At 42.9% G+C, this 27,285-nt stretch overlaps 1 protein-coding gene across 1 annotated transcript; it reads left to right on the top strand.

Moving 5' to 3' along the window:
* The first annotated feature begins 475 nt into the window (after positions 1 to 475).
* jmy (junction mediating and regulatory protein, p53 cofactor) lies at positions 476 to 27,225 on the top strand. The gene is made up of 10 exons (XM_085792784.1): positions 476 to 1,504; positions 9,980 to 10,153; positions 20,045 to 20,195; positions 20,649 to 20,818; positions 21,779 to 21,944; positions 22,649 to 22,839; positions 22,953 to 23,039; positions 23,556 to 23,651; positions 25,089 to 25,635; positions 26,869 to 27,225. Exons 1-10 carry the CDS (start codon positions 581 to 583, stop codon positions 27,180 to 27,182), a joined length of 2,820 nt encoding a protein of 939 aa, XP_085648910.1. The 5' UTR covers positions 476 to 580; the 3' UTR covers positions 27,183 to 27,225.
* The last annotated feature ends 60 nt before the right edge of the window (positions 27,226 to 27,285 follow it).

Here is a 27,285-nt window from a genome sequence, read left to right as displayed (position 1 = left end):
GACAAACACCACGCACGCGCCACCTTCTCTGCTTGTAAACAGAGGCTCACACGTGACAGCGCACGGCCGCATTGTTCTGTTATGTCTCTGCTGCTCCGCTCGCGGACAAAGAACTTGCTCGGTTCTTCGTTCGTTTTTCTTTAACCGTCGTTAACGTCCGTTTCCGTCCGTCAGTTCAACGGCGGCGGCGGCGGCGGCGGCGGCCAGTTGCCAGGTGGTGCCATGACAACAACCGACGTTCTGATTCTGAAGCCGTTGCGTTTATTACACGGCGACGTCCGGTGAACAACTTCTTCATCTTCTTTATCCGACGGTTGTTGCTCCTCCGTCCGGACGGTTACCGAGGTTATAGCGTCGCCCTCGGCCGCCGCTCGCACACTGGCAGCGGGTAAACAAAGCTGGAAACCCCTTTGTGTCACCGTTTAATTTCTGCTCCGTTTTTTCTTTTTTCTTTTCTACTTTTTTGTAGCTGCGTCGCGACCGTTAACGTTAGCTCGGTAGCTAGTTTAGCCTTTAGCCTTTATTTCCGTTAGCTGACGTTAATCTACTTGTCTTTTTTTTTTTTACTTGGCTGGATGAAATGTCATTCACCATGGAGGACAGCCTGGAGTCCGGGTGGGTGTCCGTCCGACCGCGGGTCTTCGACGAAAAAGAGAGGCACAAATTCGCCTTCATCGTGGCCTGGAACGACATCGAGGGGAAGTTCGCCATAACCTGCCACAACAGAACCGTGCAGAGACGGGCCACTTTCCTGGATCCGCTCCTCGACTGCACCATCACCACCACCGCCACCATCACCACCACCACCGCCACCGCAGCGCCTCCTCCTCCTCCTCTTCCTCCAGCCCCCGGTGCCTCGGTGGCAGAGAAGCCGACGTCGAGGAAAGATGAAGCGGGTAAAGTTCGACCTCACTCCGTCCCCAAAGCAGGAAAGTCCACAACAACAACAACCAAGGCGGATAAGAGGGGGTTAAAACCCGGGATGGCACAGACATTAGACTGCATCAGCCACACGTCAGGGTCCTGGGACATTGTGACACCCAAGGCTGTGGTGGATATGGAGATCCTGGACCCCGTGGATGCCCTGCTGCTGTCTCCGGATGACCCAGCAGCAGCAGCAGATCTGGGGTTAGGGGACCGGGAGGACTTCAGCTGGGCCGGGCTCTTCTCCTTCCAGGACCTGCGGGCAGCTCACCTCCAGCTGTGCGCCGTCAACTCGGACCTGGAGCCGTGCTTGCCGTCCTTCCCGGAGGAGCAGTCCGGCGTGTGGACGGTGCTTTTCGGCGCCCCCGGGGCCGGGATGTCCCAGCGGGAGACGGAGGCCCTGTGCTACCAGCTGCAGGTGTACCTGGGTCATGCCCTGGACACCTGCGGCTGGAAGATCCTCTCCCAGGTGCTGTTCTCCGAGAGCGACGACACGGAGGAGTACTACGAGAGCCTGAGCGAGCTGAGGCAGAAGGGCTACGAGGATGCTCTGGAGAGGGCCAAGAGGCGCATGCAAGAGGTGAAATAAACCATCTTTATTCTATATAGTGAGAATATTAGTTGTTGTGGTGTGTGATCCCAGGATAGATAGTCAAACTCAATCAGACTTTGGGCATTTGCAGTCTAGAAAAGTCTTCAATAGTCCAATGTTCCACCATAAGGTGTAATAACATTTGCTATAAAGTGTTTTTTTGTTATCTAAATCTGGTTAGAAAACCTCCAATCTCATAATATTTTATTCTAAATCCATTCATCAAGTCATTTTTATCCTGTAAGTCAGTTGGTAGGATTGAACAGGACACCTAAAGATGACACTTGGGGATACGATAAAGTAAGAATCGGCCCATTTTATAGATAGGAAATAAACCATCTTTATTCCATGTTTGAGGAGTAGTTGTATGAACCAAGGATAGGAAGTCTTTTGGCACATGTACACTCTTAAAACTCTGACAAACTTTTGGCATTTACAGTCTTAAATAGTTCAACTTTCCACCAAAAAAGTGTCATAACAGTTGCTATAAGTGCTTTTCTAACTAAACTGGTTGGAAACTCTCCAATGCTTTTGTTCCCAAGCCACTGATCTTATCATTTTTAATTGTAAATCCATTCATAAAGTCATGTTTACCCTGTAAGTCGGTTGGTAGGATTGAATAAGACACCTGAAGATGACAGTTTGGCATATGATAAAGTAAGAATCGACCCAGTTTATAGATGAAATACATCATCGACAATGTAAATAAGCTGCAAATTAGTCAACAATAGGAATTAATGTTTGCTCACAGCTTAACTTCAATGATCGATGTTGATATCTGTCATTATAGTTCAGGAGCTGTGGCAAAAAATGTTATATGAATGCAGAAATACTTGCACTGCTGGTTTATATTGGCATCTCTCATACTTTCTCCAGTATGAACATGAAACTGGTTTTATTGTGATGTTAAAAAGTGTTGAATTGAACTTCAGCAGCAGCAGCAGCAGCAGCAGCAGACATCCTGAAAGCTTGTAGTTTCCAGAGCCTCATGGCCGGCTCATTCTCCTCCTCCTCCTCCTCCTCTTCCTTTGCCCCCTTCCCCCTGTGATAAACCATCTGTTGCTGCACGTTCACAGGCCTGTAATATGAGCGGGGTCTGGCCAGACATCACACTCCAGTTGGCCGAGCAGTTTGAAGGGAGTTGCACACAGAAACGTGGGAGAACAATCAGAGGCGGAGTCAGGAGAAGTGACGTGTCGCCCACAGCTGTTGGGGCTGCGTTTTCACTGCTGCTCCGCACACAGCTGAAGACACAAATGTAGCTGAGCGAGCACGTGAGAGATGCTGCCGTACATGTTTTTTTTTGTTAGAGTCGCGTCTGGGACCATATGTGCCGGAGCGTTACCTGGTTGTTAGAGCAGCTAAAATGAGTCCGAATGAATCCAACCAGAGCGGTGTGAAGTCTAAATTTAACCAAGGTCATGTTCACTGTGTGAGAAAGGAGACAAAGCCTCAGGCCTCAAGTCTTTCACCGCTTTTTGTTCAACAGATTGACACACAAAGCACAAACAGCTGGGGAAGGGCTTGGTCCAACCAGGAAGAAATTATTTTAATGACATAATGTCTCACTCACACAGTCAGAGAGCCACTTTTATTAGGTACGCCGGCTAAAAATCTGATGTAATCCAACACAGCAGCTCAGCCATAAAGTCCACGATACTAATCTAACTTCATGTTAATTACTGAGACAACAACAGCAGCAGCAGCAGCAGCACTGCTCGCACTACACAAAAACAGTTTGCGTTCATGAGTAAAGTTGTTGTTCTCAGTTTTATCCACACTAAAACAAAAAACAGAAACAGATCTGGGCCAAATCTTGGATCCTGTTGTCAGTTTCCTGGATCCTTTGTGCTGCTGGGAAAAAAGTCAAAACAAGGAGGAAGATAAGGGAGGTCATGAAATGTGACCGCCGGCATGTGACGCCGCTGCAGTGGAGCTGTAAACGGCTCAAATCATCACTAATCAGACGGGAATGCAGCCGCCATGAGTCAATTAATCGACTTGTTTTAACAGCAGAGAAAATGTTCAGCGACTGTTCAGAGTTGTTTAAAGAGACACTTGGTTTTTGGTTCTAAAAGAGTCTCATATTAATGTGGATGAATCTACGTTACCCACTTGTTAATGGGTCCATTTTCGATAAATATATAGTTTTGTCTTTATAGTTATTTTGATATTATTTAGTGGTCGACTCACCCAGCATTTCCTGCTTTCATGGGAGTAACACCGCTGGAACGCTAGTTGTCATCGTTTATGGTCGGAACTACGTCGGTATCTGATCGTCTTCCAACCTCCGACTTTCATTCTTGATCAATGAAAACATTCTTGGCAAATGCTTTCGCTTTCGTCCGTCTTGTGCCGGGCCAAGAATTTCACCGTGTGCGCAGAGGCTCATGGGAAATGTAGTGTGAAAACACTTTGCTTTCTGAAACTCCTCGTTGTCCCTTTAAAGCGAAACTCCTGCAGCTTTTCTTCTCTGTTTTATCTCTTTTAAAGTTGAGCATCTTTTTGTTTCCACCATTTTCATACGTTCTCATTAATCAAATGAAGTCAATGAAGTGATAATGGAGAGTTCTGGTTGGTTGCAGGATCATCACGTCCTGTAACAGGCTGATTGGTTGTGAAATGTGTTTTTAATATCTTTACATAGACGACAGAACAGACTCAAAATTAGAAACACATTATAATGTGATGCAAAACCAGCTCGGCCGTCTGAAGTCACCACAGAGTTGAACCATCATCAATCTGCTGTGGTGTCAATAACAACAACAACAACAAACAGCAGTAGAGCTCGTGTTTATTACAGGACAGTGTTTATTCGGCTGCACGTGGCTCCATGTTCCCTCTCACTGATGAACCCTGACAGTCGTTAATGTAATAAGCAACAGAAGAGAGAGAGAGAGAGCGCTGACTGGGTCACAGAGGACAGAAACCAGGACACATGAATGTTTGACTGTATTTGACCTTTGAAATGTACATGTTTCTCTGTCGTGTCCTGCATTGATCACAACTTCATTGGCAATTATATCGATTATTGAGTCATTTTCCAAGCAGAACTACGTAAAACTCTGCTGATTTCAGCTTCTTGATTATGAGGAGTCTTTGTCATATACCGATAGTTTCTCTGGTTTTATTAGACGTTTGTGCTCTATGAACTACTGACATTTCTCCCAAATTTAAAAAAAATTGTATCATTTAGAGCATTTATTTGCAGGAAATCATGGCAAATGGTCAAAATAAGAAAAGAGTTCCTGTGTTTTCGGACCTCTAATGTTAATAACGCAAAACAAAACAAGTCCATTGTAATTTTTAAACAACACAACACCATTTTTTAAATTTAGGAAGAGTTCAGAAGTCAACGTTGATGGAATAACCCCAATTTTAAATCGCAGCAGTGGTTTTAATAATCTCATTAAGTAGAGTGAGGTGAGCTTGTGCTGAAATTCAATAGATTTTGGAATCGAACGGCTGCCAAAAATGTAGAGAAGCAGATTTATTGAGAAAACTTTGGAGCTGGATGAGAGTTAACTGAATATCTGTCAAATCCTAAAACCAGTTGTCTGAGAAAAACCACAGAACCAGCTGATGGAGCAGGTGGAGAACCACGGCTCTTCTTCACATGATGCAGCCTCAGTGTCCACAACCCATGATGTGTGTTGTGTGTGTGTTTGTGTGGTGGTGTGATGATAACTGGGACAAAAAACACACACACTCATCTGATGTAGGGCAAACATCTGTCAATCATTCACAGAAGACTTTGCAGTTTATTATTTTTGTTCCTTATCTTGACTGTGACCCGTCGTCAAACAAAAGCAGCTCAGCTACAGTAAACCTGACACGCTGAGCTAATAGTTACACACACTTAATGACTCTGATCTGTGTTTCTCTGGCAGTGGAAACATAAAAAAACAAAAAAAAAACCTATAACGATCTGATGAAACATTAACTAAAGTGTAAAGCAGGGAGGATTCAAACAGGTGTGATACTTCACCTTCACGTGTTTGACGTCAAACATTCGGGTGTGTCTGAAATGTAACAGCGGCCGATGTGCTTTAATTAACGCAGTAATTACTTTCACTTTGGATTCATCTGTTGATTGTTTTCTCAATTACAGTGAAAAGTTTACACGTTTTAAATACACACACGTATTTTTCGGACCAGTTTTCCTTCATCAGTTGTTGTGGATGTGGAGGCAGTTTGGTCTGTTTCTGTCTCTAATGTTAATCTGATTTATATCAGCGATAACAGAAGTGTAATTTAATTTAGTTCAGCTGTACCTTAGTGACATTTATAAAAGACAAACATGAAATAAAAGATCTGAAGATTGACATTTGATATAATCAAAATTAAATCAGATAAGATTGTGTTAATGCTGGTGTGTTTGTTTGTTTTTTAAATTCACGTTGTATTTTCAGTGTCTAAATTTAATATCACTCTTCTAACCTTGTACATGAATGTTACAAAATGCATCGACATAAAAAGCAAAACCACACGACAGCAGAAGAACCCAGCGATATAAATGCAGACCAGGAAGTCCAAAGTAGGAGGGAGAAAATTAAAAAGCACCAAAACAACAACATGAAGCAACAGAATGAGATTAAAAGATAACATGAAATAAAAACTGTAGAAATTGATTTAAAAAAAACATATAAAGCTATAGGACAGTAATGACTAAAACAAAGATAAAGACAAATGAAAGCCTTGGAAATGAAAAAGAATTAAAATACATTGAGGATGTTGGAAAATGAGAAATAAAATACAACTAAGAATAGAAGAGTGAGTTTTAAAAGACGTCACAGACTCTCCACTTTATTTCCTCCTTTCTTCTCCACGCTGATGAGCTGAAAAAGTTAACGAGCTTTCACAAACCAAGAGGATAATGTTGATTAAACAGTTTGAACAGAGCAGCTCAGGCTCTGAGATTTTAGTCAGACGCTGATTGAACCACTGGCCCTTTACTTGTAGTCAAGGTGTTGTTGGATGTGCAAGGTGTAGAGACCGGAGAAGAGCCAGGTCATCGTGGTCAGACGAGGTCACGTGAGGTCGCAGCAGGTCGCGGCTTGTGGTGGTTGCCGGCGGTGACTGAGCCCGTCAGAGGAGCTCATCGGTGTAAACACAATTAAAACCAGTTCAACTCAAGAGGATTTTGTTGCCACAGGTCTGAGACGGTTTGATTCATCGCTGGTGGCGGCTCTGCAGACGAAACCATGTTGTCATTGAGTTGTGTGTTTGTGGGAAAGTTTGTTTTTCACAGCGTTGAGTTTTCTTTTCAGAAGAGCTCAGATCAAGTCGGTCGAGGCGGTTCCTCCTCCTCCTCCTCCTCCTCCTCGTCCTCCTCTGCTGCTGCTGAGATATTTCAGACGGAGACAGAAAAGTCCTCCAAACGAGACGGAGCAGATTTAGCACCGACAAACTGGAAGAGTCGGTCCTGATGACAGGGCCCGGGCTGCTATCACTCTGAGCTGAACGTCCTGTAATTATGTGCTCATTACACATTGGAGTTCATTCTGTGCACTTGCCGGCTAAATTTAGCACAAGAACAGTTTTTTTTTTGTTTAATCACATCTTTCAACTTAGGAAAGTGAGAAACGAGCTCCTGTAATGTGACACTCCCTCCCTCCCATGTTCAGCTATTGTTCTTGTTTGGAAGAATATTTATCACAGCATCCACATTTTTAGAGATTTAAATTAAAGGTTAAGTACAATAGCTGACCAAATTTGCTGTTTTTACTAAATTAATTTTTAATAAACGTCGTGGCCATGAAGGAACCAGGAAGTAAAGTTATAGAAATTACTGCAGAAAATGTTAAAAGTTGTGTAAAACATCAGATTCCTCCAGTTTTCTGGAACCAGCTGAAAAGATTTTCAGATTAAAAGCATGAAATGACTGAAACAAGTTAACAACTATGAATAATTACAGGTTTTATCTGTAAACATATCGTTTCTGCTTTATAACGTGAGATATGATGGTGTCTAGGAGTCTGTGTGGTGCCTTTGCGTGTAGTCTGGATTTCTCGATGTTAATTTCCTGACGATACATTGTTAGTTTTTAATCAGGGTTTGATTTGGAAACCATTATTTTATGAAATAATATCAGGATGTGATGACATTTTAATGATGCAGTTGAACTAAAAATCAATAAATAATGTTTTTAAATCAACTGAGCCTGCAGAAGATCAACATGATCCGTTAATCTGCTGATTATCTCCGTGATTGATTGATGACTGTTTTGCTTTATAAAATATACAAAGTCATTTCCAGTCAGTCTTCCTGAGGCCAGACGTGACTCAGTGAATTAGCTTATTTTGAAATATTCAGTTAATAATCACAGAAATCCTCCCGGTTGGGATTGTTTAGCCTTTTTTGTTGTTGTTGTTACGTTGTGTTTAGTTGAGTTAATAGTTTAGTGTCTTTAACGATAAGACGTGGTGTAATCCTGCAGCCTTTGAAGTGCCGGCTCAGCAGCTCTCACACTGAGCCGTCTCAGGCCCTCTGGCTCTCGTCAACAAATAGATTTGACTATGTAAATAAAGTTACAGCGGGGAATGAGAATGTTGTATTATTATTATTAAAAAAAAAAGAAAAGAAAGAAATGGGAAAGAAAGAAACAACAGGAAAAGAGGAGGCCTGTAAAGTGCTTTTATTTTGAAAATCTCCAGCTCAGTTTAAACCTGTTTCATTCTTCTTCTTCGCTCATTTTGCCAGGGAGGGGAGGGGGGGGGCAAGGGAGCCGGTGCACGGTTGGTCTGGTCAGCGGTTGCCACGGAGACGCAGGCCCAAGGTAAACAGTGGGAGCAGTGTGTTCGAGCTGAATCGTGCAGTGTCTTAAAAAACCCCAGAGCCCGGCGCAGCAGCAGCTTCATATATAAGAGTCTCCATTCATATCTATGGAGAGAGAGAAGCTGCACTTTATTCAAACAGAGACTCAGGGCGGTGGTACATTTCAATATTATCTGAGGGACGACGAAGTGAAGGAGCTGCATTGTTGTTGCTGTGGACGTGGATTGTGTTTTTGTGTGTCTGTGTGTGTGTGTGCACAATAGATGTTTTGATAACGTTTATCTCAGCAACAACGAACAGGAACGGTCTCTGTGGACGCACACACACAGACACAGACACACATATGGAGTGAATCAGCAACAACAGTTGGGGCCAATTTATTCTCATTGTACTGCTCTCCAACAATGTACTTCATGGTGTCATTCCTGAACACACACACACACGCACAGACACACACTGCTCTTAACTCCTGGATTTTTTTCCCCTCCTTTGAGCTTTGAAAGAGCTTTTGTTACAGACTCTGTGTAAGTTATGAATTAGTCAGACTTTCACATGAAAACCTCCAGTTATAAACACTGACATCACACAGCTATTTGTTATTATGAGAGTCCATTTTGTACGGTGGCCCAGAGAGGTCAACACAACACTGCTCCTTCAGAAAACAAGAAATTCAGACAAAACGACTTCCTCAATTTGACGACACATCATAAGCTGCAAAAACTCACAACAACACAACTGACGTGTTTCTGGAGGACACAAAAAAGTGACGGACCAGGCTAAATGTTAAGCTAATAGTTTATATGTTTGAAATGAGACGTTATAATAAACAAAACAAACTGACTTTACACCATCCTGCTGCTGTTAAAACTCAGAACCTTTCATCATCAATTAATCAGCCAATTACTTTTAATTGATTGTTTAGTTATGTTGGAAATTCTAATTGTTATCTATTTATAGTCGAGTTGTTGTTTGGAGTTGTTTTTATGATAAACACTCAGCAAGTATTAACATGTGAGGAGGAGCTGGTGAAAGACAAACTGATGAATCCACAAAAAAAAACTATTGTAGTTTTAAATTTTAGGTGATAGAGAGAGTTGGTGGAGCTGACACAACCAGTAGGAGCTATGCTTATCAGTCATTATAACTTAAATGACATAAATCAATCATTCTCAGTCTTTTTTTTTTGCTTTTTGTTGCCGTTTGTCTCTGAGAACTGGATGTTTTGTGTTACGTTCTTTAATGGAGTAAAAGACTGATGCTGTTTTGGTCGTTTCGGTCTGTCTTCATCCTTACCATTTGTTAATTTTGGCCAAATAACAAACCAAAAAACGAAAAAAAAGCAGATATTCACATGTGAGGAGAAGGAACTGGTGAAAGACAAACTGGTTAATCCATTAAAAAACGACAGTCGGACAATTGTTGACAGTGTTGGAGCAGCTGGAACAACCAGTAGGAACAGTAATTATCAGTAATTATGATAATCAATGAATGGTGTCAATCATTTTAAAGCAGACGTGAAACAATGTTGTTCCCTCTGAAAACTGGATATCTTTTGGAAGGGAAGCTGTGATTTCATTTGTTTAAAACATTTTTTAATACAGTAATTGTTTGTTGAGTTTGTTCTTTTCTTGAATAGTGACTGACTGTCCCCCTGTGTGTGTGTGTTTGTGTTGTGTTGTGTCCCAGGTGCTGGACCGACACCGAGCCCTGGACAGCATGGTGGAGCTGCTGCAGGTTTACCCCGAGGAGGACGAGGCGTACGGGGAGCTGCTGGAGGCCACCACGCAGCTCTACCACTACCTGCTGCAGCCGTTCAGGGACATGAGGGAGCTGGCAATGCTGCGCCGACAGCAGATTAAGGTAACACACACACACACACACACACACACAACACACTGATGGATAGATATACCATCTGTTTTAAGGGTTTGATTAAAGCAGGTTCAGGCCTGGTGTCGCTCACTCTTCACTAGGGCTGAAACGATGACTCGAGTAATTCAATTACAACAAAGGATCGAGGCAGTTTTTCCTGAATCGAAGCTTCGTTTAATCAATCACGCTCGAAATATACGACATGTACCGCTTGTGTTTCACGCAAACTTTTATTCCTGACACACAGCGTCATCAGAGTTCGTCTTTCGTTGCAGTGATTTGGCCTCACCCACAAGAACATACACTCCTCTTTATATACAGACTTCACTCACTCACTCGGTACGTTTACATGACACTTTGGAAAACCGAATTATTGCCTTAATCCGACTATAACTGGACAACTGAGTGCATGTAAACCCCCCAGCGCTGGCATAAGACCCCCGGAACAAAAACATCCAACCTGGTGTTGAGGAGGAGGACACGTTCCCGTCAGTTATTCCATTTTCTCAGTTGCATGTAAACTGGGACAAGGACAGAAGTCTGATTAGACGCCAAAATCGAATTTGGAGCATAGCTCGATTTAAGCTGTGCATGTAGACGTACTCACTCACTCACTCACTCACTCACTCACTCACTCACTCATGGCATCAAAATAGATTTCAAAATATCAGGTGGTTAATAAGAGTAGAGATGCACAAATATTAAAGCCTGAGGATATTCTATCTAGTAAGCATCAGTAGGCTATGTCACAATTATTAACTGTTCATTTGCAAACGCATCCTTTTAATATAGTAATGTAATGAGGCAAAACATTGTTCTCTACTACTCGATTACAATAATAATCGATAGCAGCAGCCTTTCTCTTCACTACAGTCGACTCCACCAGCTACAACGCCGTCGCTGTGTTCGGTGGTTTTTTAAAAGCTGGTAAACGAGCCCTGTACCACTGCATGGTAAAGTCCACACCCCCCCTCTCTCTCTAAGCCCACTGTAATGACATTAGCATTAGTTGCTGAGGCTCCACGCGGCGCTGATCGTCATGGTGTAGTGGCCGATCTGCGCTGCCCTGTAGCTCTGCATCAGGGGGCTGTGGAGGGCAGAGGATCAGCCAGAGAGGCTTTTTCTCCCTCCGCCCTACAGCACCCACCCCCCCTCCACCCCCTACCCCGCCCAGAGCGGCTTAACAACCAGCATAAGTATTATTACAGCAGCCACTAAACCACTCAGTAATTCTGCAGCCTCAGCACACTCCTCTGTTTTCCACATTCTCCCTCCGCTCCGTCTTTGTTGTGTTTTTTTTTTTTTTTTCTTCATTAGAGGCTTGAAAAGGGAAGTAAATCCACACAGGCTTCACCATGTAAACACACACACACATACACACACACACAGTAGAGGTCAATAGGTCACAGTGCTCCCAGCAGCAGGAAGTGACGTACAGTTACACACTCAAATACAAAACAAGAATAAACACAGCAACAAAACCATTCATTTATCAATAATACGTCACCTAACTCCGACCCCAGAGATGCGTTCAGGGGCAATTCAAATAGTAGGAAATGTTTATTTGTGCTAGTTTTGAACATTTTAATGAAAAACATTCGCATTTTAGCCCAGAAAATATGTTTCATTTACTAACTTTAGTGATTTTTTAAAATGTTATACACACAAAGTCAAAAAATCGTGACTTTAGAGCAGGGGTCTCAAACTCAAATGAGCTGGGGGCCACTGCTGGCACTGTCATCTCAGTGGAGGGCCACTAAAGTTTTCAAGACGAATATAAAAAAAAATCACAAATATTTCTGAAAACGGGGTCTATTTTCAAATATTGTACGGTAATTAGGGCTGTCAAACGATTAAAATTTGTAATCCTTTAATTTCCTGAGTTAATCACATAGTATTTTTCTTTTTTGCTTGAAATACCAGCAAGATGAATGGAAAGCATAAGAAACATCCAGATCTGGACGTTTCTTATGCTTTCCATGCTTTCCAAATACCATTTTCATGGTATTTGGTATTATCAGCTGTCAGAGAGAGAGAGCAGCCTCGTTTGGTGACAAGAAGAACAAGTTCTCTAGTGTAGGAACATGAGGAGAAAAAACATATGCAGGTTTTCTGCATCATAGAACCCCCCCCTCCCACACGCGCACACACACCACCCCCCTCCACCCCTCCCTCCCTCCCTCACCAGCTGAATGAACGGGAGATTGGGGGGGGGGGGGAACTTGCTAGTCGAAGCGGCAGCTCTACGTCGCGCACAACCACAACAACAGCAACAGCAACAACAGCAACATGTTGCAGTGGATTATCAGTGTTTGTGTATGAGACACCGGGACCACGGAGCAGAGCGACTCCTCACAGTGCAAATGCACGATGGTCGGTGTGACGTGCAGAGCAGCAGGACGACTCCTCAGTCCATGAGTTTCATGTCTCAGACCGGATCATGTGAATCCAGCTGCAGAAATATCCGGGGGACGGGAGCGTCGCGCTAACCGTAGTAACTCACACACACAGACATGCACACACAGCCTACCTGTGATCACGTCTGGAGAAGGCAGCTTCTCTGTTTCCCCAAACTACGAGCGGCCCGAGGTTAGCGCATTAATTGCGCATAAAAAATAGGGCCGTTAAAAGCATTTTGCATTAAGGCATTAACTTTGACAGCCTTTCCTACTTTTCACGTCAAGACGCGGGCCAGATGTAGGGGCCGCCGGGAGTTTGAGACCCCTGCTTTAGAGGCTGCGTACTTTATTTCCAACTTTATAAACAGAGTAACCTCATGGTGTATGTAGGGAAAGTTAAACATAAATGCTTTTATCATGAAAAATAAAAATAGTAGGAGAGGAATATACACTTTGAATATCAGTGCAGACCTACTGTAGATCTGATACTGCTGATGAAGAACCTCTCCTGTAAATATTGATGATTAATGTGTAATTTACAGCCTGAGACAAGATCTGGTTTCACTGTGAGAAGAAACTGAGTCAGTGTGTGTGTGTGTGTGTGTGTGTGTGTGTCACTGGATAGTTTAACTCTGCAGCAGAGACTTAACTCTGAGCCTCCTGATAAAGTCCAGACAACCTGTCCTGACGGGTTCACTGATGCCTCTGGAGGGTTTTTTTCAGCCTTTATTTGTTCATATTACAGTAAATTATCATCATTAAACAAAGCCACATTATCTTTTAGCGTTATTTATTTGTGGTTTTGTTATTTGTTGTAAAAGCAGATTTATTTGTGTTGGACAGGATCAGGGATAATGATAAATAACGATATGACACATTAAAGCAGCAGACTGACGGAGACAGAGTCTGGTTCCTGTTGTCGTCCTGAGTCGAACCGGACTGTGTTTACACACACACACACACACACACACTCACACATGTATCTGTCTTCACTTCTCTCAGTCACTCGCCCTCTGTGTTGTTGTACTTTCCCTCCTCTGAACCACATTCCTCACACAGTGTGTCACTGACCTGCACAAGTGACTGTGGGAGTCGGTGTTATGGTGTCTTTTTTTTTCACAGGAAATTTCACAGGATGACCAAAATGCATGAGGCAGTTTTTTTCTTTCTTTCTCATTTTTAAACCTGCTACATACCAGACTTTCTCATACAACCAACAAATAAGCTGAAAATCTACACATTTTATACGTAAATATGTCACGTTCGTTTTAAAAATGTTTAAAGGTCAGAAACGCTTCAGATTTGTTGAGGATATGAACTGTTAAATAGATAAATAAGTTAATTTAGATCCATATCTCATCAATTTAATTCACTTTATCATTAGGAATTATAGTTATAAACATACACTGAGGATTTAGGAGCAGATATCTGGAGTGAAGTTTCTGTTTGGAGTTGTAGAGGTGAAACAAAACTCAGGCAGGTGGGAAAGCTCCTCAGGTGTAAGAGGCACGTTGGTATTTCTTCTTTTTCTTCTTCTTCTTGTTTCTGAGAATCTGAAGTCAGTACGATGAAGTTTCCAGCTCCACCACCTGCTCCCCCTCAGGGCGAACCAACCAACAGCTTGAAAACAAAGCTGTATGCAAATGAATCCCTGATGCAGCCGGCAGAGGCGGTTGGTTTCTCCTGAACTGATGAGTCAGGGACAGAGAGAGAGACAGAGACAGAGAGGGAGGAGGGCGTTAGGACACAGGACACACAGGTCATTTACATGCAGTTTGCATCCGACCTGACGTGGCGTAAGGTGAAGAGAGGGGGGAGAAAAAAAAAGAGGAGGATCAGTTACAGCTGGTTTGTAGCTGTGTAGCTGTGGTGTCGTTTCCAGAGGCCTCACAGGGTTCATTAAAGGAAAACGAATGATTATTCTCTCCATCAAATGGTTCATCAATCGATCAATTAGTTGATTAAATGACAGAATATAGTGAAAAATATCAATTTCAGGTCCCGATCTGACTTGAAACGTGCAGTCGTGCTGTTAGACACACGTTGCATCCAATTAATTTAAAAAATAGAAATTCAAATTGTGACGATTTATAAAGATAAACAATACTTATTGTGAAATTACATCATAAAAGCATTGATTGTTTACTGCATAATCAAACTACCCACCTCATGTCTGAATACCTCATTGATAAAGGTGAATATTATGTGTGTTAAATATATAAATTCACCTCATTATGACATAAAACAGATAAAAGCTGCACATTTTCACACAGGAGAAGCTGATATTTGAGAATATTTGACTTTTCCCCCTGTAACTGTGCTTAAATTTCTTGGTTTCTATGACCCATTGAAATATTAATCAATGATCCAAACAGACAGTAATCAATAGTTTTTCTGTCCATTGATGAGTCATTCAGCTCCGGTGTTAAACTGAGTCAGCGGCGCAGCAGGTGGGCCGATGTATGAACCGTCACCTGAATGACTCCACAGCAACAAAAGGCCCCGGGGGTGTCGAGTGTTTTGGTGAATGGTGCATTGTGGGAAAAGCCCTATTACATGTCGGAGCGGCGGGCGGCGCGGCGCGGCGCAGCGGTGTCCTGTTGCCCGCAGGGTCGAGTCCAGCCATGAATTAAAAATGTGTTTGTTTTTCTCTTTTCTCTGTCTGAGGTGGTTTTGTAACGGAGCAGCAGCAGCAACGAGCTCCAGTTACTGTTTCACATCCACCGTGGCGTCACATGGCAACGGTTGTCAGGGCGATACCTCGAAAAAAAAAAGAAAAGAAAAAGAAAAGAAAGAAAACACCTGCTGCATTCATGGCCATACAATATATTACGTAAACATCCATCATTAGGGAACCATATTCATATAAATTCAGATTCACTTTGATTTAACAGTTTGTTTTATTGTAAAAATATGTAAAATGCACATTTATACAGGATAAATGAACAAACACAAAGTCTAAAACACAACACGATCATCTTCATTATTGATTATTATTATATATATTTATTTATTGATCTTCCCATAAAGTATTTGATAATGCAGCAAAACGCTCAACAACCTCAGATTATAAACAATTAGAAACTCATTTGATTCTTAACAATGTAAGTATCATAAATTGATCAAAATATGAAGACATATCACATTAAATGTGATAATATCTATTTTTTCCACTATTTTCTGTTTTACAGACAAATTAATTGATCAGTTAATCATTTTCATCATCGATCAGTTCAATTGTGTGTAACTTCCCTGCTGTTTTTTTTTCACTAATCAAGTTATACAAGTAAAGTTTAGCATTGAAGTAAGTTTATCTAAGTTTGTTTAAGTGTAGTAATAAAGTATATAAAGTAAAAACAGTTGAAACGATCGTCATATATGAACAATTTATGTGGATTTAAAGTAGGTAAACGAGAGAGTGAAGACATGAAACCTAAAAGTGTCTGATAGTTGAACAGTTTAAGTGCAAAATAATTACAGTAAATAGTTTAAGTGTTGTTTTTTTAAAGGGACTATTTTCAGCAGCGTATTAACACTCAGGCTTTAGCTCCACGGACAGCTTTTTTAATAGTATCAGCTTTTGTTTTGTTTACATTGAGTAAAACAGAGTAGATTATAATAATTGATTATTAAATGAATCGTCAACTATTTTGATAACTGAATAATCTGTTTGAGTAGGTTTTTTTTTAAAGAAAAAAAAGTCCAAATTCTCTGATTTCAGCTTCTTAAATGTGAATATTTCTGGTTTCTTTGATCCTTTATGACAATAAACTGAGTCTCTCTTTGGTTTGTGGACAAAACGAGACATTTTAGGACGACGTCTTGTGGTTTGAGAAACACTGATTGACATTTTTTTTAATCATTTTACTGACCAAACAACTAATCGATTATCTATTTACATAATCAACAGATTAATTGATAATGAAAATAATCGTTAGTTGCAGCTCTAGAACAGAGGATAAGTGAACTGTCTCTGGTCTCCGTCTGATAGAAACTGCTGAGATTAGATGAGATAGCTGCGTCTCCCTGCTCCCATCCCAGTGCTGCACCGCGGGAACCTGCGTCACTTCTATTTTCAGCCGCTCTGTCACGTCTGTGTTTTGTCACCGACAGACAGCTGTGAACCAGAGGTGTTGGAGGAAGTCGTTCAGTTACCTCGGTAACCACCCACCACACTCCCACAAGGAAGAGCCGTAAAAAACAAAACAAAAAAAACAACAACTTCAAAACAGATAAAACAGTTAATTACGTTGTTTGTTTTACACACAAACACAAACACACACACATGTGGCTGAGAACCAACAGGTGAACGTGTGTGTGTGTGTCACTCTCATGAGGTCATGTGACCAGGTCAGGTGACCCGCAGGATTTAAGGTCAATGAGGTAACTCCAGGTTCAAAACATGAGCAAAACTACCGACCAATCAGATCCCTGGAAAAACACAGAGGCATCATTCCTACGGGATCCTGACGGGGACAAAACACTTAACGAGCAGCGCGTTTATATAAATAAATCAGTGGATTTGTTTTGCTGCATGTGTTTATGACTCAGTAAATATCCAAACCATTACATATGACTTCATTCAGTTGATCCCATGAGATAAAACAAACCTAAAAATACAGAGTGAGTGATCACATTCCTCCTCCTCATCTATTGTCTTCAAGAGCCATAAATCAAACCCAGTTTCCCTCCGTGTGTCATTCAACTCGCTCTTTCTTAACCCGATAATTAACACATTGATCTTTTAGCTTGCTTGAAACACAAATCTGTTATTATTTGTTCACTTACAGTCTAAAAAAAACGACATGTTCCTGATGATTTCTTTTGTTTATGATTTTCGTGACAGTTGGATTTTTTGTTTATATTAAATTCCCCGGATAAACGGCCATGTTTAGTGTAAAACAGACAGAGCAGCGTGTGTGTGTGCGTGTGTGTGCGTGGCTGCTTTTTTCCCCTACTTTGCATAAAACCAGTTGAACATCAATCGTCGATCAAACTCAGGTTGTGACACCGGGACTCAGAGGTCAGAGAGGTCGAAGCAGCTTCACTGTTACAACAACAGAAGAGATTTGAGACCTACAAACACACTTTATTTACATTTCTACCAGGTACAATTCACGTTGTTTTAAGAGCTACAGAGCCCAAAAGGAAAAAGTAGATTTACTACTACTAGAATAAAATTAATAGATAAACCAGTGGGGCAATCACTCAAATAGAAAACGTGCAAACTGCAGTTCATCTTTAAGAAGAGTGCAAAGGATGTTTTTGTTCTTTCAAATGGAAGAAGAACTGATGCGTTTAAGTGTCGTCGGTGTCAGCAACTCTCATCAATCTGCGTTAAACTCACATGTGTGTTTTCTGCAGCTGGACACCGACTCAGCTGCAACACACGGAGTTAAACTTTTTACTTTAACTCTTTTTTTTCTCTCTCTTTCTCTTTTTCCTGAAGTTTAAATTCTTTCTTTCTTTCCTTCTTTTTTTTTTCTGTCTGGTCTCTGATGTCATCTCTCCTCCCCCACTCGCTCCCAGTTTCACCCCAAAAACCACTCCCTGTTCTCGTGCCTCACGTGCAGACACACAAACACACACTCTAACACACACTTTAACACACACACACTCAGTACAAATCCCTGGTATGAGCTGGTTCACATAACTCAGCTCTTTGAGGTTGCTGCTGATTACTGTGCTCTTGTTTATTTTCGAGCACCTACACACATCTGTTTTACATTGAGATATTAATATACAAGTGTGTATGTGTATATGTGTGTGTAAATGTGTGTGTGTGTGTGTGCGGGGGCCTCACAGGGAGTTTGGTGTGTGTACATTTTGTTCCTGGGGGTTGTGTTTCCACGTGGCACCGCAGCCCCCCGTTCCCTGTTTCTCACTCTTTTCACACGAGGCCGGACACGAGAGACGGACTCTCTCTCTCCACATGTGATGATGATGATGATGATGATGTTCCTGTTCCTCCTTCATCATCATCATCATCATCATCGTCGTCGTCGCCGTGGCTCCTCGTGGCTCCTCTTCTCCCTTTTGTTTGGTTTTTAGTTCTGTTATCAGTGATGTGTTTTGTGTCCCAGTAGGACACTGGGTTAGTGTCACTCTAAACACAAACATGCACAGACTTTACTGCTGCTGCTCTGTTAACTCCATCTGCTGCAGCCGGCCGGTACTACACACACACACAGACACACACACACACACACACACACACACACACACACACACACACACACACACACAGCTCTGCACTCACTGATCCTCACAGGTGGAGGAGGAGGGGGGCTTCACACTCAGGTGAGAGAGACAGGTGCAGGTGAAAAACAAAGTCAGCTTTATTTATAGAGGACATTTAAAAGACCAAAGTGCCTCACAATTATGTGCAAAACAAGAAGAACAATGACAAAAGAAACATTTAAAAACAATGGCTACAATAGAAGAGGATGTGTTTTGAAGATGTTAATGGAGGTGGTGAAGAACGAACTGAATGTGGCAGATTAAAAACAAAGAGAACAAAGAATCTGCAGATCATTATTTCTCTAATATTATATTATTTACTGTTTTATCTTATACATTTTTTTTATTATAGCCAATTTACATGTTGTTTTGGGTGTTTTTGCTGAAGTGAGAGAAAGAGACTGGACACAGCTCAGGATTTTGTCTATAAGATATTTTTTTAAAGTTAGAAAAAGCCTTTTTCAGTCTGCGGGAGAATGAGGTTGTTTACTACGACGCCTCTGAGAGCCCCGATGCAGGTTGGATTTAAAAACAAAGAGAAACTGTTTACAGAGAAACAGAGTTTGTCCTCAGAGGTGACAGACGGACAGGTGTTGAAATAACTCATCTTTAAATGTTTATTTATTGTTTCATGAGCTTAAAATGTAGAAAAAAACAGAAACATGATGTTATCTGTTTTCTGCCCGCTGGAAAAGTCAAACTTTTTCGTATTTTGTTCACCTGACCCACTGTCACCTCCACGCTCCCTGTCAGATGTTGACGTTTTTTGAAATGTAACCAAATGAAAAACAAAAGCTGCAGCAAACTGGTGTTGTAATAATCTATCTTTAACTGTCTAATTACACCGTACAAACACAACAACAGAAACATGAGCAGCAAAGAAAAGTCAAACTTTCTCATTCAAGACTCAAAGTGTTTATTGTTTATTTGCACTGTAGCAAACATGTTTCTTTACCGTCCACACACAAACAGCAGCATAAGCACTATAATAAAAACTAAGTATAAAGATAGAAAGACGATTAGAAAGCAACAATATAATAATAATAATAGGACAAAAATACAAGACTAAAAGCTAAACTCTGATGGTAACAGTTGTTTTCTATGTGTTATAATAACATGAGGTCGTGGTTTATCAGCTGTTCAGAGTCTGATGTGTGAGAGGAAGAAGAGTATAATGTTTGTTTCCGATGTGTCGATGTAAATCCCGTTCACCTGACGACCTCTCTCCTCTCCCCGTCAGATCTCCTTGGAGACGGAGCGGCTGGGTCCTCGCCGTGTGGACGGTCTGAGGAAGGAGGACGAGGAGTGGCAGAGGAAGGCTCACGCCGCCGTGCTCTCCATCCAGGACCTCACCGTCAAGTTCTTTGAAACCACGACTCGGGCACAGAAAGGTAAACACACACACACACAGACACACACACACGCCGTGACACACACACGCCATGACATCACACGAGGCGTTTCCTGTGTTTTTGCCTCTCCTCCCCCCTCCTCATCGTCTCCACAAGTATTTTAATCCCCAACCATCCCAGCTATGCACAGAAACATGGTCGCCGCTGCTGTTCACGCTCTGATCATCATAAAGCAGCGCATGTTGTTGTTTTAAGTTCGTCCATCCGTCTCTCCCGTTGTCATGGACACAATATCTCGGTGACAACGCCTTTTAAAATTTGGCAAAACACATTCACTTGGTATTTTATGATTCAACCTGGAACTATTTGATCTCAGTAGCGGAGGGATACGGACACCAAGAGCTGATTCTAGTTCTTCATCCACTAATCGACTGATGATCATGATCCGATGATCACTGACTGTGTGTGTGTGTGGTTGTGTGTGTGTTGCAGCTCTGTACGAGCGAATGCGCGCCGACCAGAGGAAGTTTGGAAAGTCGGCGTGGGCAGCGGCGGTGGAGCGGATGGAGCGGCTGCAGTACGCCGTGTCCAGAGAAACTCTGCAGCTGATGAGGGCCAAAGAAATCTGCCTGGAACAGAGGAAACACGGCCTGAAGGAGGAGGTAACACACACACACACACACACACACACACACACACACACACACACACACACACACACACAGATGTAGATGTGTGTGTGATTTACTGAGCTGGCGAAGGGAAAAAGTGGCCATTAGAGAAACGACCTCACGGCTCAGACTTCCTGTAACGGAGCGGTAACGTCCTGGGGAACAGGAAGTGACTCAGTGTGAACGACCTCACCGGCTCCGAACTCGGGTTCAGTTTCCACGGCTCCACATCTGTGTTTCCATCTGAAACACAGATGTGGAGCCAGGTAGAGCTGCAAGGCATTGTGGGAAAGGGTGTAAACGTAACATAACGTCATCGTGTCAGGGTTCCCACGCGTCCTGGAAAACCTGGAAAATGGTTGACCAATTTTCCAGTCCTGAAAAACACATTGAAATTGAGAAAAATAGTCAAATGTCCTGGAAAATCATTGACGACATCATGACACCAGCGACCAGAGCTCTGTTTGACTTTTTCAGGCCTCACCAAGGATTTCTTTCCCAAAGAAGTTCCTAGAGAGAAAACTAGCGACGTTGAGTTGATGACGAGTGTTTCCAGTGTTGTCTCCTCTGATGAGGGACAGACAGATAGTGACAGAGAGCTGTAGTGGTTGTGGTTTTAAAACAAAAACAACATGTTTTTGCGTTGTTCTATGATAAAATTGTCTTAATTTCTAAGCATGTACAAGATTATTTCATAAATAAGTTGGAGTCTTTAAATCAGACTTCTGGGAGAGAGAATGAGAGAGAGGAATAAACATAAAAAAAACTGGTTAAATGTACAAAACAAGCTACAACTGTCGAAAAGACTTCTCTGAATGGGGGATGTGTTAGCGTGTGGCGTGATAAACTTGTCCGTCAAACTGTAGCGGCTGAACATGTCCTGGAAAAGTGCTGGAAAATTATTTGAAGAAAAGACTGAGAACGCTGCGTGTGTGTGTGTGTGTGCTGCAGATGCAGAGTCTGCAGGGAGGAGAGGACGCCATGCTGCGGCTGGACCAGCTGGAGGCGCTGTACTACGAGCTGCAGCTGCAGCTGTACGACGTCCAGGCCGAGGTGCTGCGCTGCGAGGAGCTGCTGCTCACCGCGCAGCTGCAGAGTCTGCGCAGACAGATGACAGGTCAGCGTCTGAGTCAAGTTCATTTATTTATTGATTTATTCATTCATTCTTTTTTTAAAGGGACGAGTTTGTAGCTCTTATTAATTCAAAATTTTATTGGCTGATGCTAATTCTTGGCACCTGTACATACAGTAGATACATGTATAAATAATGAACAATTGTTTTGTGTTAATGTAATGTGTAAGTATTATATTTATATTTATAGCCTGTGTATATAAACTATGAGCTCAGATCTCTGGATTAAAGCTGAAACTATTGATTATTTCCATGATCAACAAATCTAGTGATCATTATTTCTTTATTATTATTATATTCTTTACTGTTTTATCTTATATTTATTTATTATAACCTATTTATATGTTATTTTTGGGGCATTTTTGCTGAAGTGAGAGAGAGAGTCTGGACACAGCTCAGGTGTTTGTCTGTAAAATATATTTTAAAAAGTTAGAAACAGCCTTTTTCAGTTTCATCTTTTCTTCATTTAACTTGTTTAAAAGAAAATCTTCACAAATCAGAGGTTGAAATCAAATATTTTACAATTTATTAAAGTTAATAAAAATCTGAATTAACGATTGACTCAAAATACTCACCAATAAATTAATTAACTAATTATTACAGTTTAAATCTGGATCTTTAGTTTTTAGTAAAAATAAAACATAAAAAAGAGTTTCAAGAAGCTGAAAACTGTTGTGATGTCACCTCAGAGCGTCAGGATGAAGTCGTTTACTACGACGCCTTCGAGAGCCCCGACGCCATGAAGGGCGTGGAGGACGCCGCGCCGCCGCCGTCCCCCCTCAGAGAGGAGGAGCTGGGCGTCCTGCAGCAGAGGACGCGGCAGCTGGAGGCTCGCCGCGGACGCATCACCGCCAAGAAAGTCTACCTCAAAAACAAGAAGGTGAGCGCGGCGCAGTGCGGCGCGGTGTGGCGCCATGGTGACGAGGTCGAGGTCGAGGTCGTTAGTTCAACGGCGAGCAGCTGAGTGATGACGTTTTTGTTTTTCTGTGACAGGAAATCTGTATCGTCAATCACAACCAGAAGATTCAGCAGCGCCAAGGAAACACGGCGGACAGCAACTCCCATCAGCCACTGCACCAGGTGAGACTGACACCTGACAGGACGTACAGACCATATATGGGCGCGACTTTCAAAATAAAAGCTTAAAAAAATCCCCTCAAGTGTTTAGTGTTTAGTTGCAGTTACTAGTTACTTTAGTTGACAAGTGGTTGAGTTATAGCCCAGAACTTTTTTTTATGAATCTTCCTTTTATTGATTATTTCACAGGTTGATTATATTTCCATTTTATTACTTATTATCGATAACTAATATACATATTATACGGTATATATTGATTCCTTTTCTCTTAGTGTGTGTGTTGTCATGTCATGGAAGCTGCTCTATAAATAACACTTATTATTGATTTAACCAGTACCCAATAATGTTTGAACTCGACTGATTGATTGATCGATTGGTTGGTTGGTTGATTGATTGATTGATTGATTGATTGATTGATTGATTGATTGATTGATTGATTGGTTGATTGATTGATTGATTGATTGATTGATTGATTGGTCTGAGCCTCTGTGTTAATCCTCTGTGTTGTTTCCTGTGAAGGTTGAATTTGAGGACGAGGAGGACGAAGCCAAACAAAACGCCAGAGTGAGTCAGGAGAGACAGAGGACGCTGGACCGACTCCGCAGCCTCAAACAGGTGAGACGCCGCCTCGGAGGACGAGTGCCGTTCTCTCTATCTTTCTTCACTCTCTCTTTCTCTCTTTACTCTCTCTCTTTCTTCACTCTCTCTCTTCACTCTCACTCTTGCTCTTTCTTCACTCTCTCTTTTCACTCTCTTTTTTCCCTCTCACTCTCTTCACACTCGCTCTTTTCACTCTCACTCTTTCTTCACTCTCTCTCTCTCGCTTTCCACTCTTTCTTCACTCTCTTTTCACTCACTCTTTCTTCACGCTCGCTCTTTTCACTATCTTTCTTCACTCTCACTCTCACTCTCTTCACTCTCACTCTTTCTTTACGTTCGCTCTTTTCACTCTTTCTTCACTCTCGCTCTTTTCACTCTCTCTCTCTTTCCACTCTCTCTTAACTCTGACTCTCTCTTTCTTCACTCTCGCTCTTTTCACTCTCACTCTTTTTTCACTCTCACTCTTCAATCTCTCTCTTTCTTCACTCTCTTTTCACTCACTCTTTCTTCATTCTCTCTCTCTCTTTTCACTCTCAAATTCAATTCAATTCAAATTCAAATTTGAACTATGAACTATTACAAGGATCAATAAAACAAATACAACTCACAGAATCAAATACCGTAAAACACCAAATAAAGGCCCTGGCGTTTATTTGCTTAAATCGCTCAAATCAACCGGCGTTTATTAGGGACCTGCGTTTATTAATAGTGTTCAACCTGGACCTCTTTCTGGGGAAAGAGGCTTCACTCCGTGGCGGCAGGCGGCGGCGGCGGTCGTTTCTCGAGGCATTACTGTAAATACGGCCAGGGCGGACTCGTTCTCTCTCTCGCTGACCTCCGTGGTCCTGGCCCGCACAGGTACCAGGAGACTGAGACCCCCCGTCATGTCGGTCCTCCGCCCTTCTTGATCCGCCGCAAGTTGCAAAAACCCTGCGGACGCCCAGTCTCTCCCCCTCTCCCACACTTCAGCACCTGTTGGCTCGCACCACCGTCCTTTTTTTTTTTTTTTGTTGATTGAATGAAGTAGGTCTATAACTAATAATGCAACGTATAGCCTAACTAAATACGCGTATGAGTAATCAGAGAACAGTAGGCTGTTTACGCTACTTTTAAAAGGAGTAAAGTCATTTAAAACGAGGAGCGAGCCGAGCTGACACTGTGCAGCCCAGGACAGGTGCTGAAGTGCGGATGAGAGGAGTGGACAGACCGGGCAGGAGCAACCAGCCCAGAGGCGTCTCGTCAGTCCTCGGCCGTCTTTAATGTCATGAGACACCCGCTATATTTGCATAGAATATTTTTTGGCAACCAGAAAAACAATTATTAGAAGTTGTTATATATAATGAAAAACATATATACACATAGTTCATATTAAATGATGATGATAATAAATAAAAAACAAAACAAACAACAATATTATATTATAGCAACAATGGTTCTCTCTCTCTCCCTCAGCGTTACCCGGGTCAGGTGACCCTCAAGTCGAGCCGCCTGCGTCTGACCGCGCCTCACGGTCGGAGGAAGGGGGCGGGGCTTCAGCCCAGCACTCAGGCCGCTGGCGTCCAGACCGACGGCGTCTCCGACCTCCCCCTCCCCCGGCTCTCGGCGCCGCCGCCTCCGGACGCCTGCGGCTGCGACAGCGTCTCGCTACCGACCATCGACCTCCAGACGCTGGACGCCTCCTCCTCCTCCTCCTCCTCTCCTCCCTTCCTGTCGCTGCCCTCCCCCTCCGTCCTGTCGCTGGCTCCTCCCCCTCCTCCTCCTCCTCCCCCACCTCCTCCTCCGCCGCCGCCTCCTCCTCTCCCCCCGGCCTCAGAGGACCAGGACCCGCTGTCGCTCCCAACGCCGCCGCTACAACAGCACCACTCCTCCTCCGACTGTGAGTCGTCGTCGCTGCCTCTCGCTCCGTTCTCGCCGCGGTTCTTCGACAGCAGCCAGCTGCAGACGGCGAGGAAGAAGCTGAGGAAGACGGCGTCGCTGGACTCGTCCCAGTGGAGGAGAGGTGAGATGGATGAATTACACTTTAAACACCTTGTTTTGTTCAAGCTCTTCACTTTTCTGACACTGCAGAGTCTCACCTCGTAGGGCATGTACATATTAAGGCTTCGTCCCGACAGCAGCGTACACAGGTTCGATTCCCGGTGTACATCCCTTTGCTGTGTCACTTCCACCTCCACTCTCTCCCTTCTTACCCTGTCACTCTTTCACTAAGCTATCATCATAAAAGCCTGAAACAACAGGAGCTGCGGTTTGAGAATTGAGAGTGATGCAAAAACGTTAAAATCCTTCGTAGACCAGAACGTCTCATTTTGGTTCAGTTGGACGTGACCCCTGGACTGAGACACAAGCCACATGCAATGAATCATGGGAAAGATTGAACCAGGAAGAGAAGCTCAGTGATGATGTCATGTTGTCTGTTGTCAGATCAATAGAACGGATCGCCTTGTTTGTTTACAACTACTTCCGGGTAGAAAACCAGCATGAGAACAGACGAGTTTTGCTATATTCATCTCATTTTTCACGTCACTATATCACCGTTTAGACTAATCTGATGTTTGTAAAGTTTATAAAACCAATGATTGGACAAACACCTACTATTTCTGTGTGCACGTTTTTGTAATTAGTCATGGTTATTGTAAATTGGCAGGGCTAACCGTTACCTGTTTAACTTTAATAACTCAGTAACTCAATAAACGGTCCATGAAAAAATATTTTTTCCAGCGGATATCTTAGTTACAACATGATTGAGCCCCTGGAGGGTTTTACGTCCTGCCGTTAGCTGTCCCTGTCAGCTGCAGCCACTGATGCTTTCTAGACACCGTGATTCCCCCAAACTGAATAAATACAACACATAGCAACACAAAACACACACACATAAATAGTAATGTTTCTTCAATCATTTTAGATTTGTCTAAACGGTGATAGGACGAGAAAAACATGATATATATAGGCTAGCCTAGCTAAACTCTCGTTCGTTACTATTGTTCTCATTCAAATTACGTGCTGGTTTTCTACTGGAAGTAGTTGAAAACAACAAGGCGATTCGGTCTATAAATAAACACTAGATATCGATCAGCAACTGTTTGGAAGCTGTAGATCCAGATTCATAAAGATAAACATAGATAAATAAAATATTATTACTAAAATAAAAGCAGAATAAAAAAGGATAAAATAGAATGTGAGTAACCGTGGTTTCTGTGTGTGTGTGTGTGTGTGTGTGTGTGTGTGTGTGCAGCGAGCTCGCCCATGGACGAGGTGCTGGCCTCCCTGAAACGCGGCAGTTTCCACCTGAGGAAAGCGGAGCTGCGTGTGCTGGCTCCCGACCCGGACGACGACAGCGACAACATCCTGGCTCAGATCCGTCAGGGCGTCCGGCTCAGGAAGGTCCGGACCCGACCGGAGCAGCAGCAGCGCCACGCCAAGAGCTTCCCGCACTCGGCCGACGCCCTGACCCGCAGCATCCACGAGGCGCTGCGGAGAATCAAGGAGGCGTCGCCCGAGTCGGAGTCGGAGGACGAAGGACTGCCCTGCACCGACTGGGAGAACTAGACCGACCAGGACCAGGACCAGAACCAGAACCAGAACCAGGACCAGAACCAGAACCAGAACCAGAACCAGAACCAGAACCAGGACCAGAACCAGGACCTTTGGT

The sequence above is a fragment of the Trachurus japonicus genome, chromosome 12 (assembly GCF_045865225.1).
Source record: "Trachurus japonicus isolate A0001 chromosome 12, Traja_1.0".
In the NCBI taxonomy this organism is placed as follows: domain Eukaryota; kingdom Metazoa; phylum Chordata; class Actinopteri; order Carangiformes; family Carangidae; genus Trachurus; species Trachurus japonicus.
This window is presented reverse-complemented; position numbering and strand designations above follow the sequence as displayed.

Excerpts from the sequence above, each read along its gene's own strand:
- jmy (XM_085792784.1), top strand. The coding sequence starts at position 581 with ATGTCATTCACCATGGAGGACAGCCTGGAGTCCGGGTGGGTGTCCGTC. Across the intron at positions 1,505-9,979 it reads CCAAGAGGCGCATGCAAGAG|GTGCTGGACCGACACCGAGC; the intron begins GTGAAATAAACC and ends GTTGTGTCCCAG. Across the intron at positions 10,154-20,044 it reads TGCGCCGACAGCAGATTAAG|ATCTCCTTGGAGACGGAGCG; the intron begins GTAACACACACA and ends TCTCCCCGTCAG.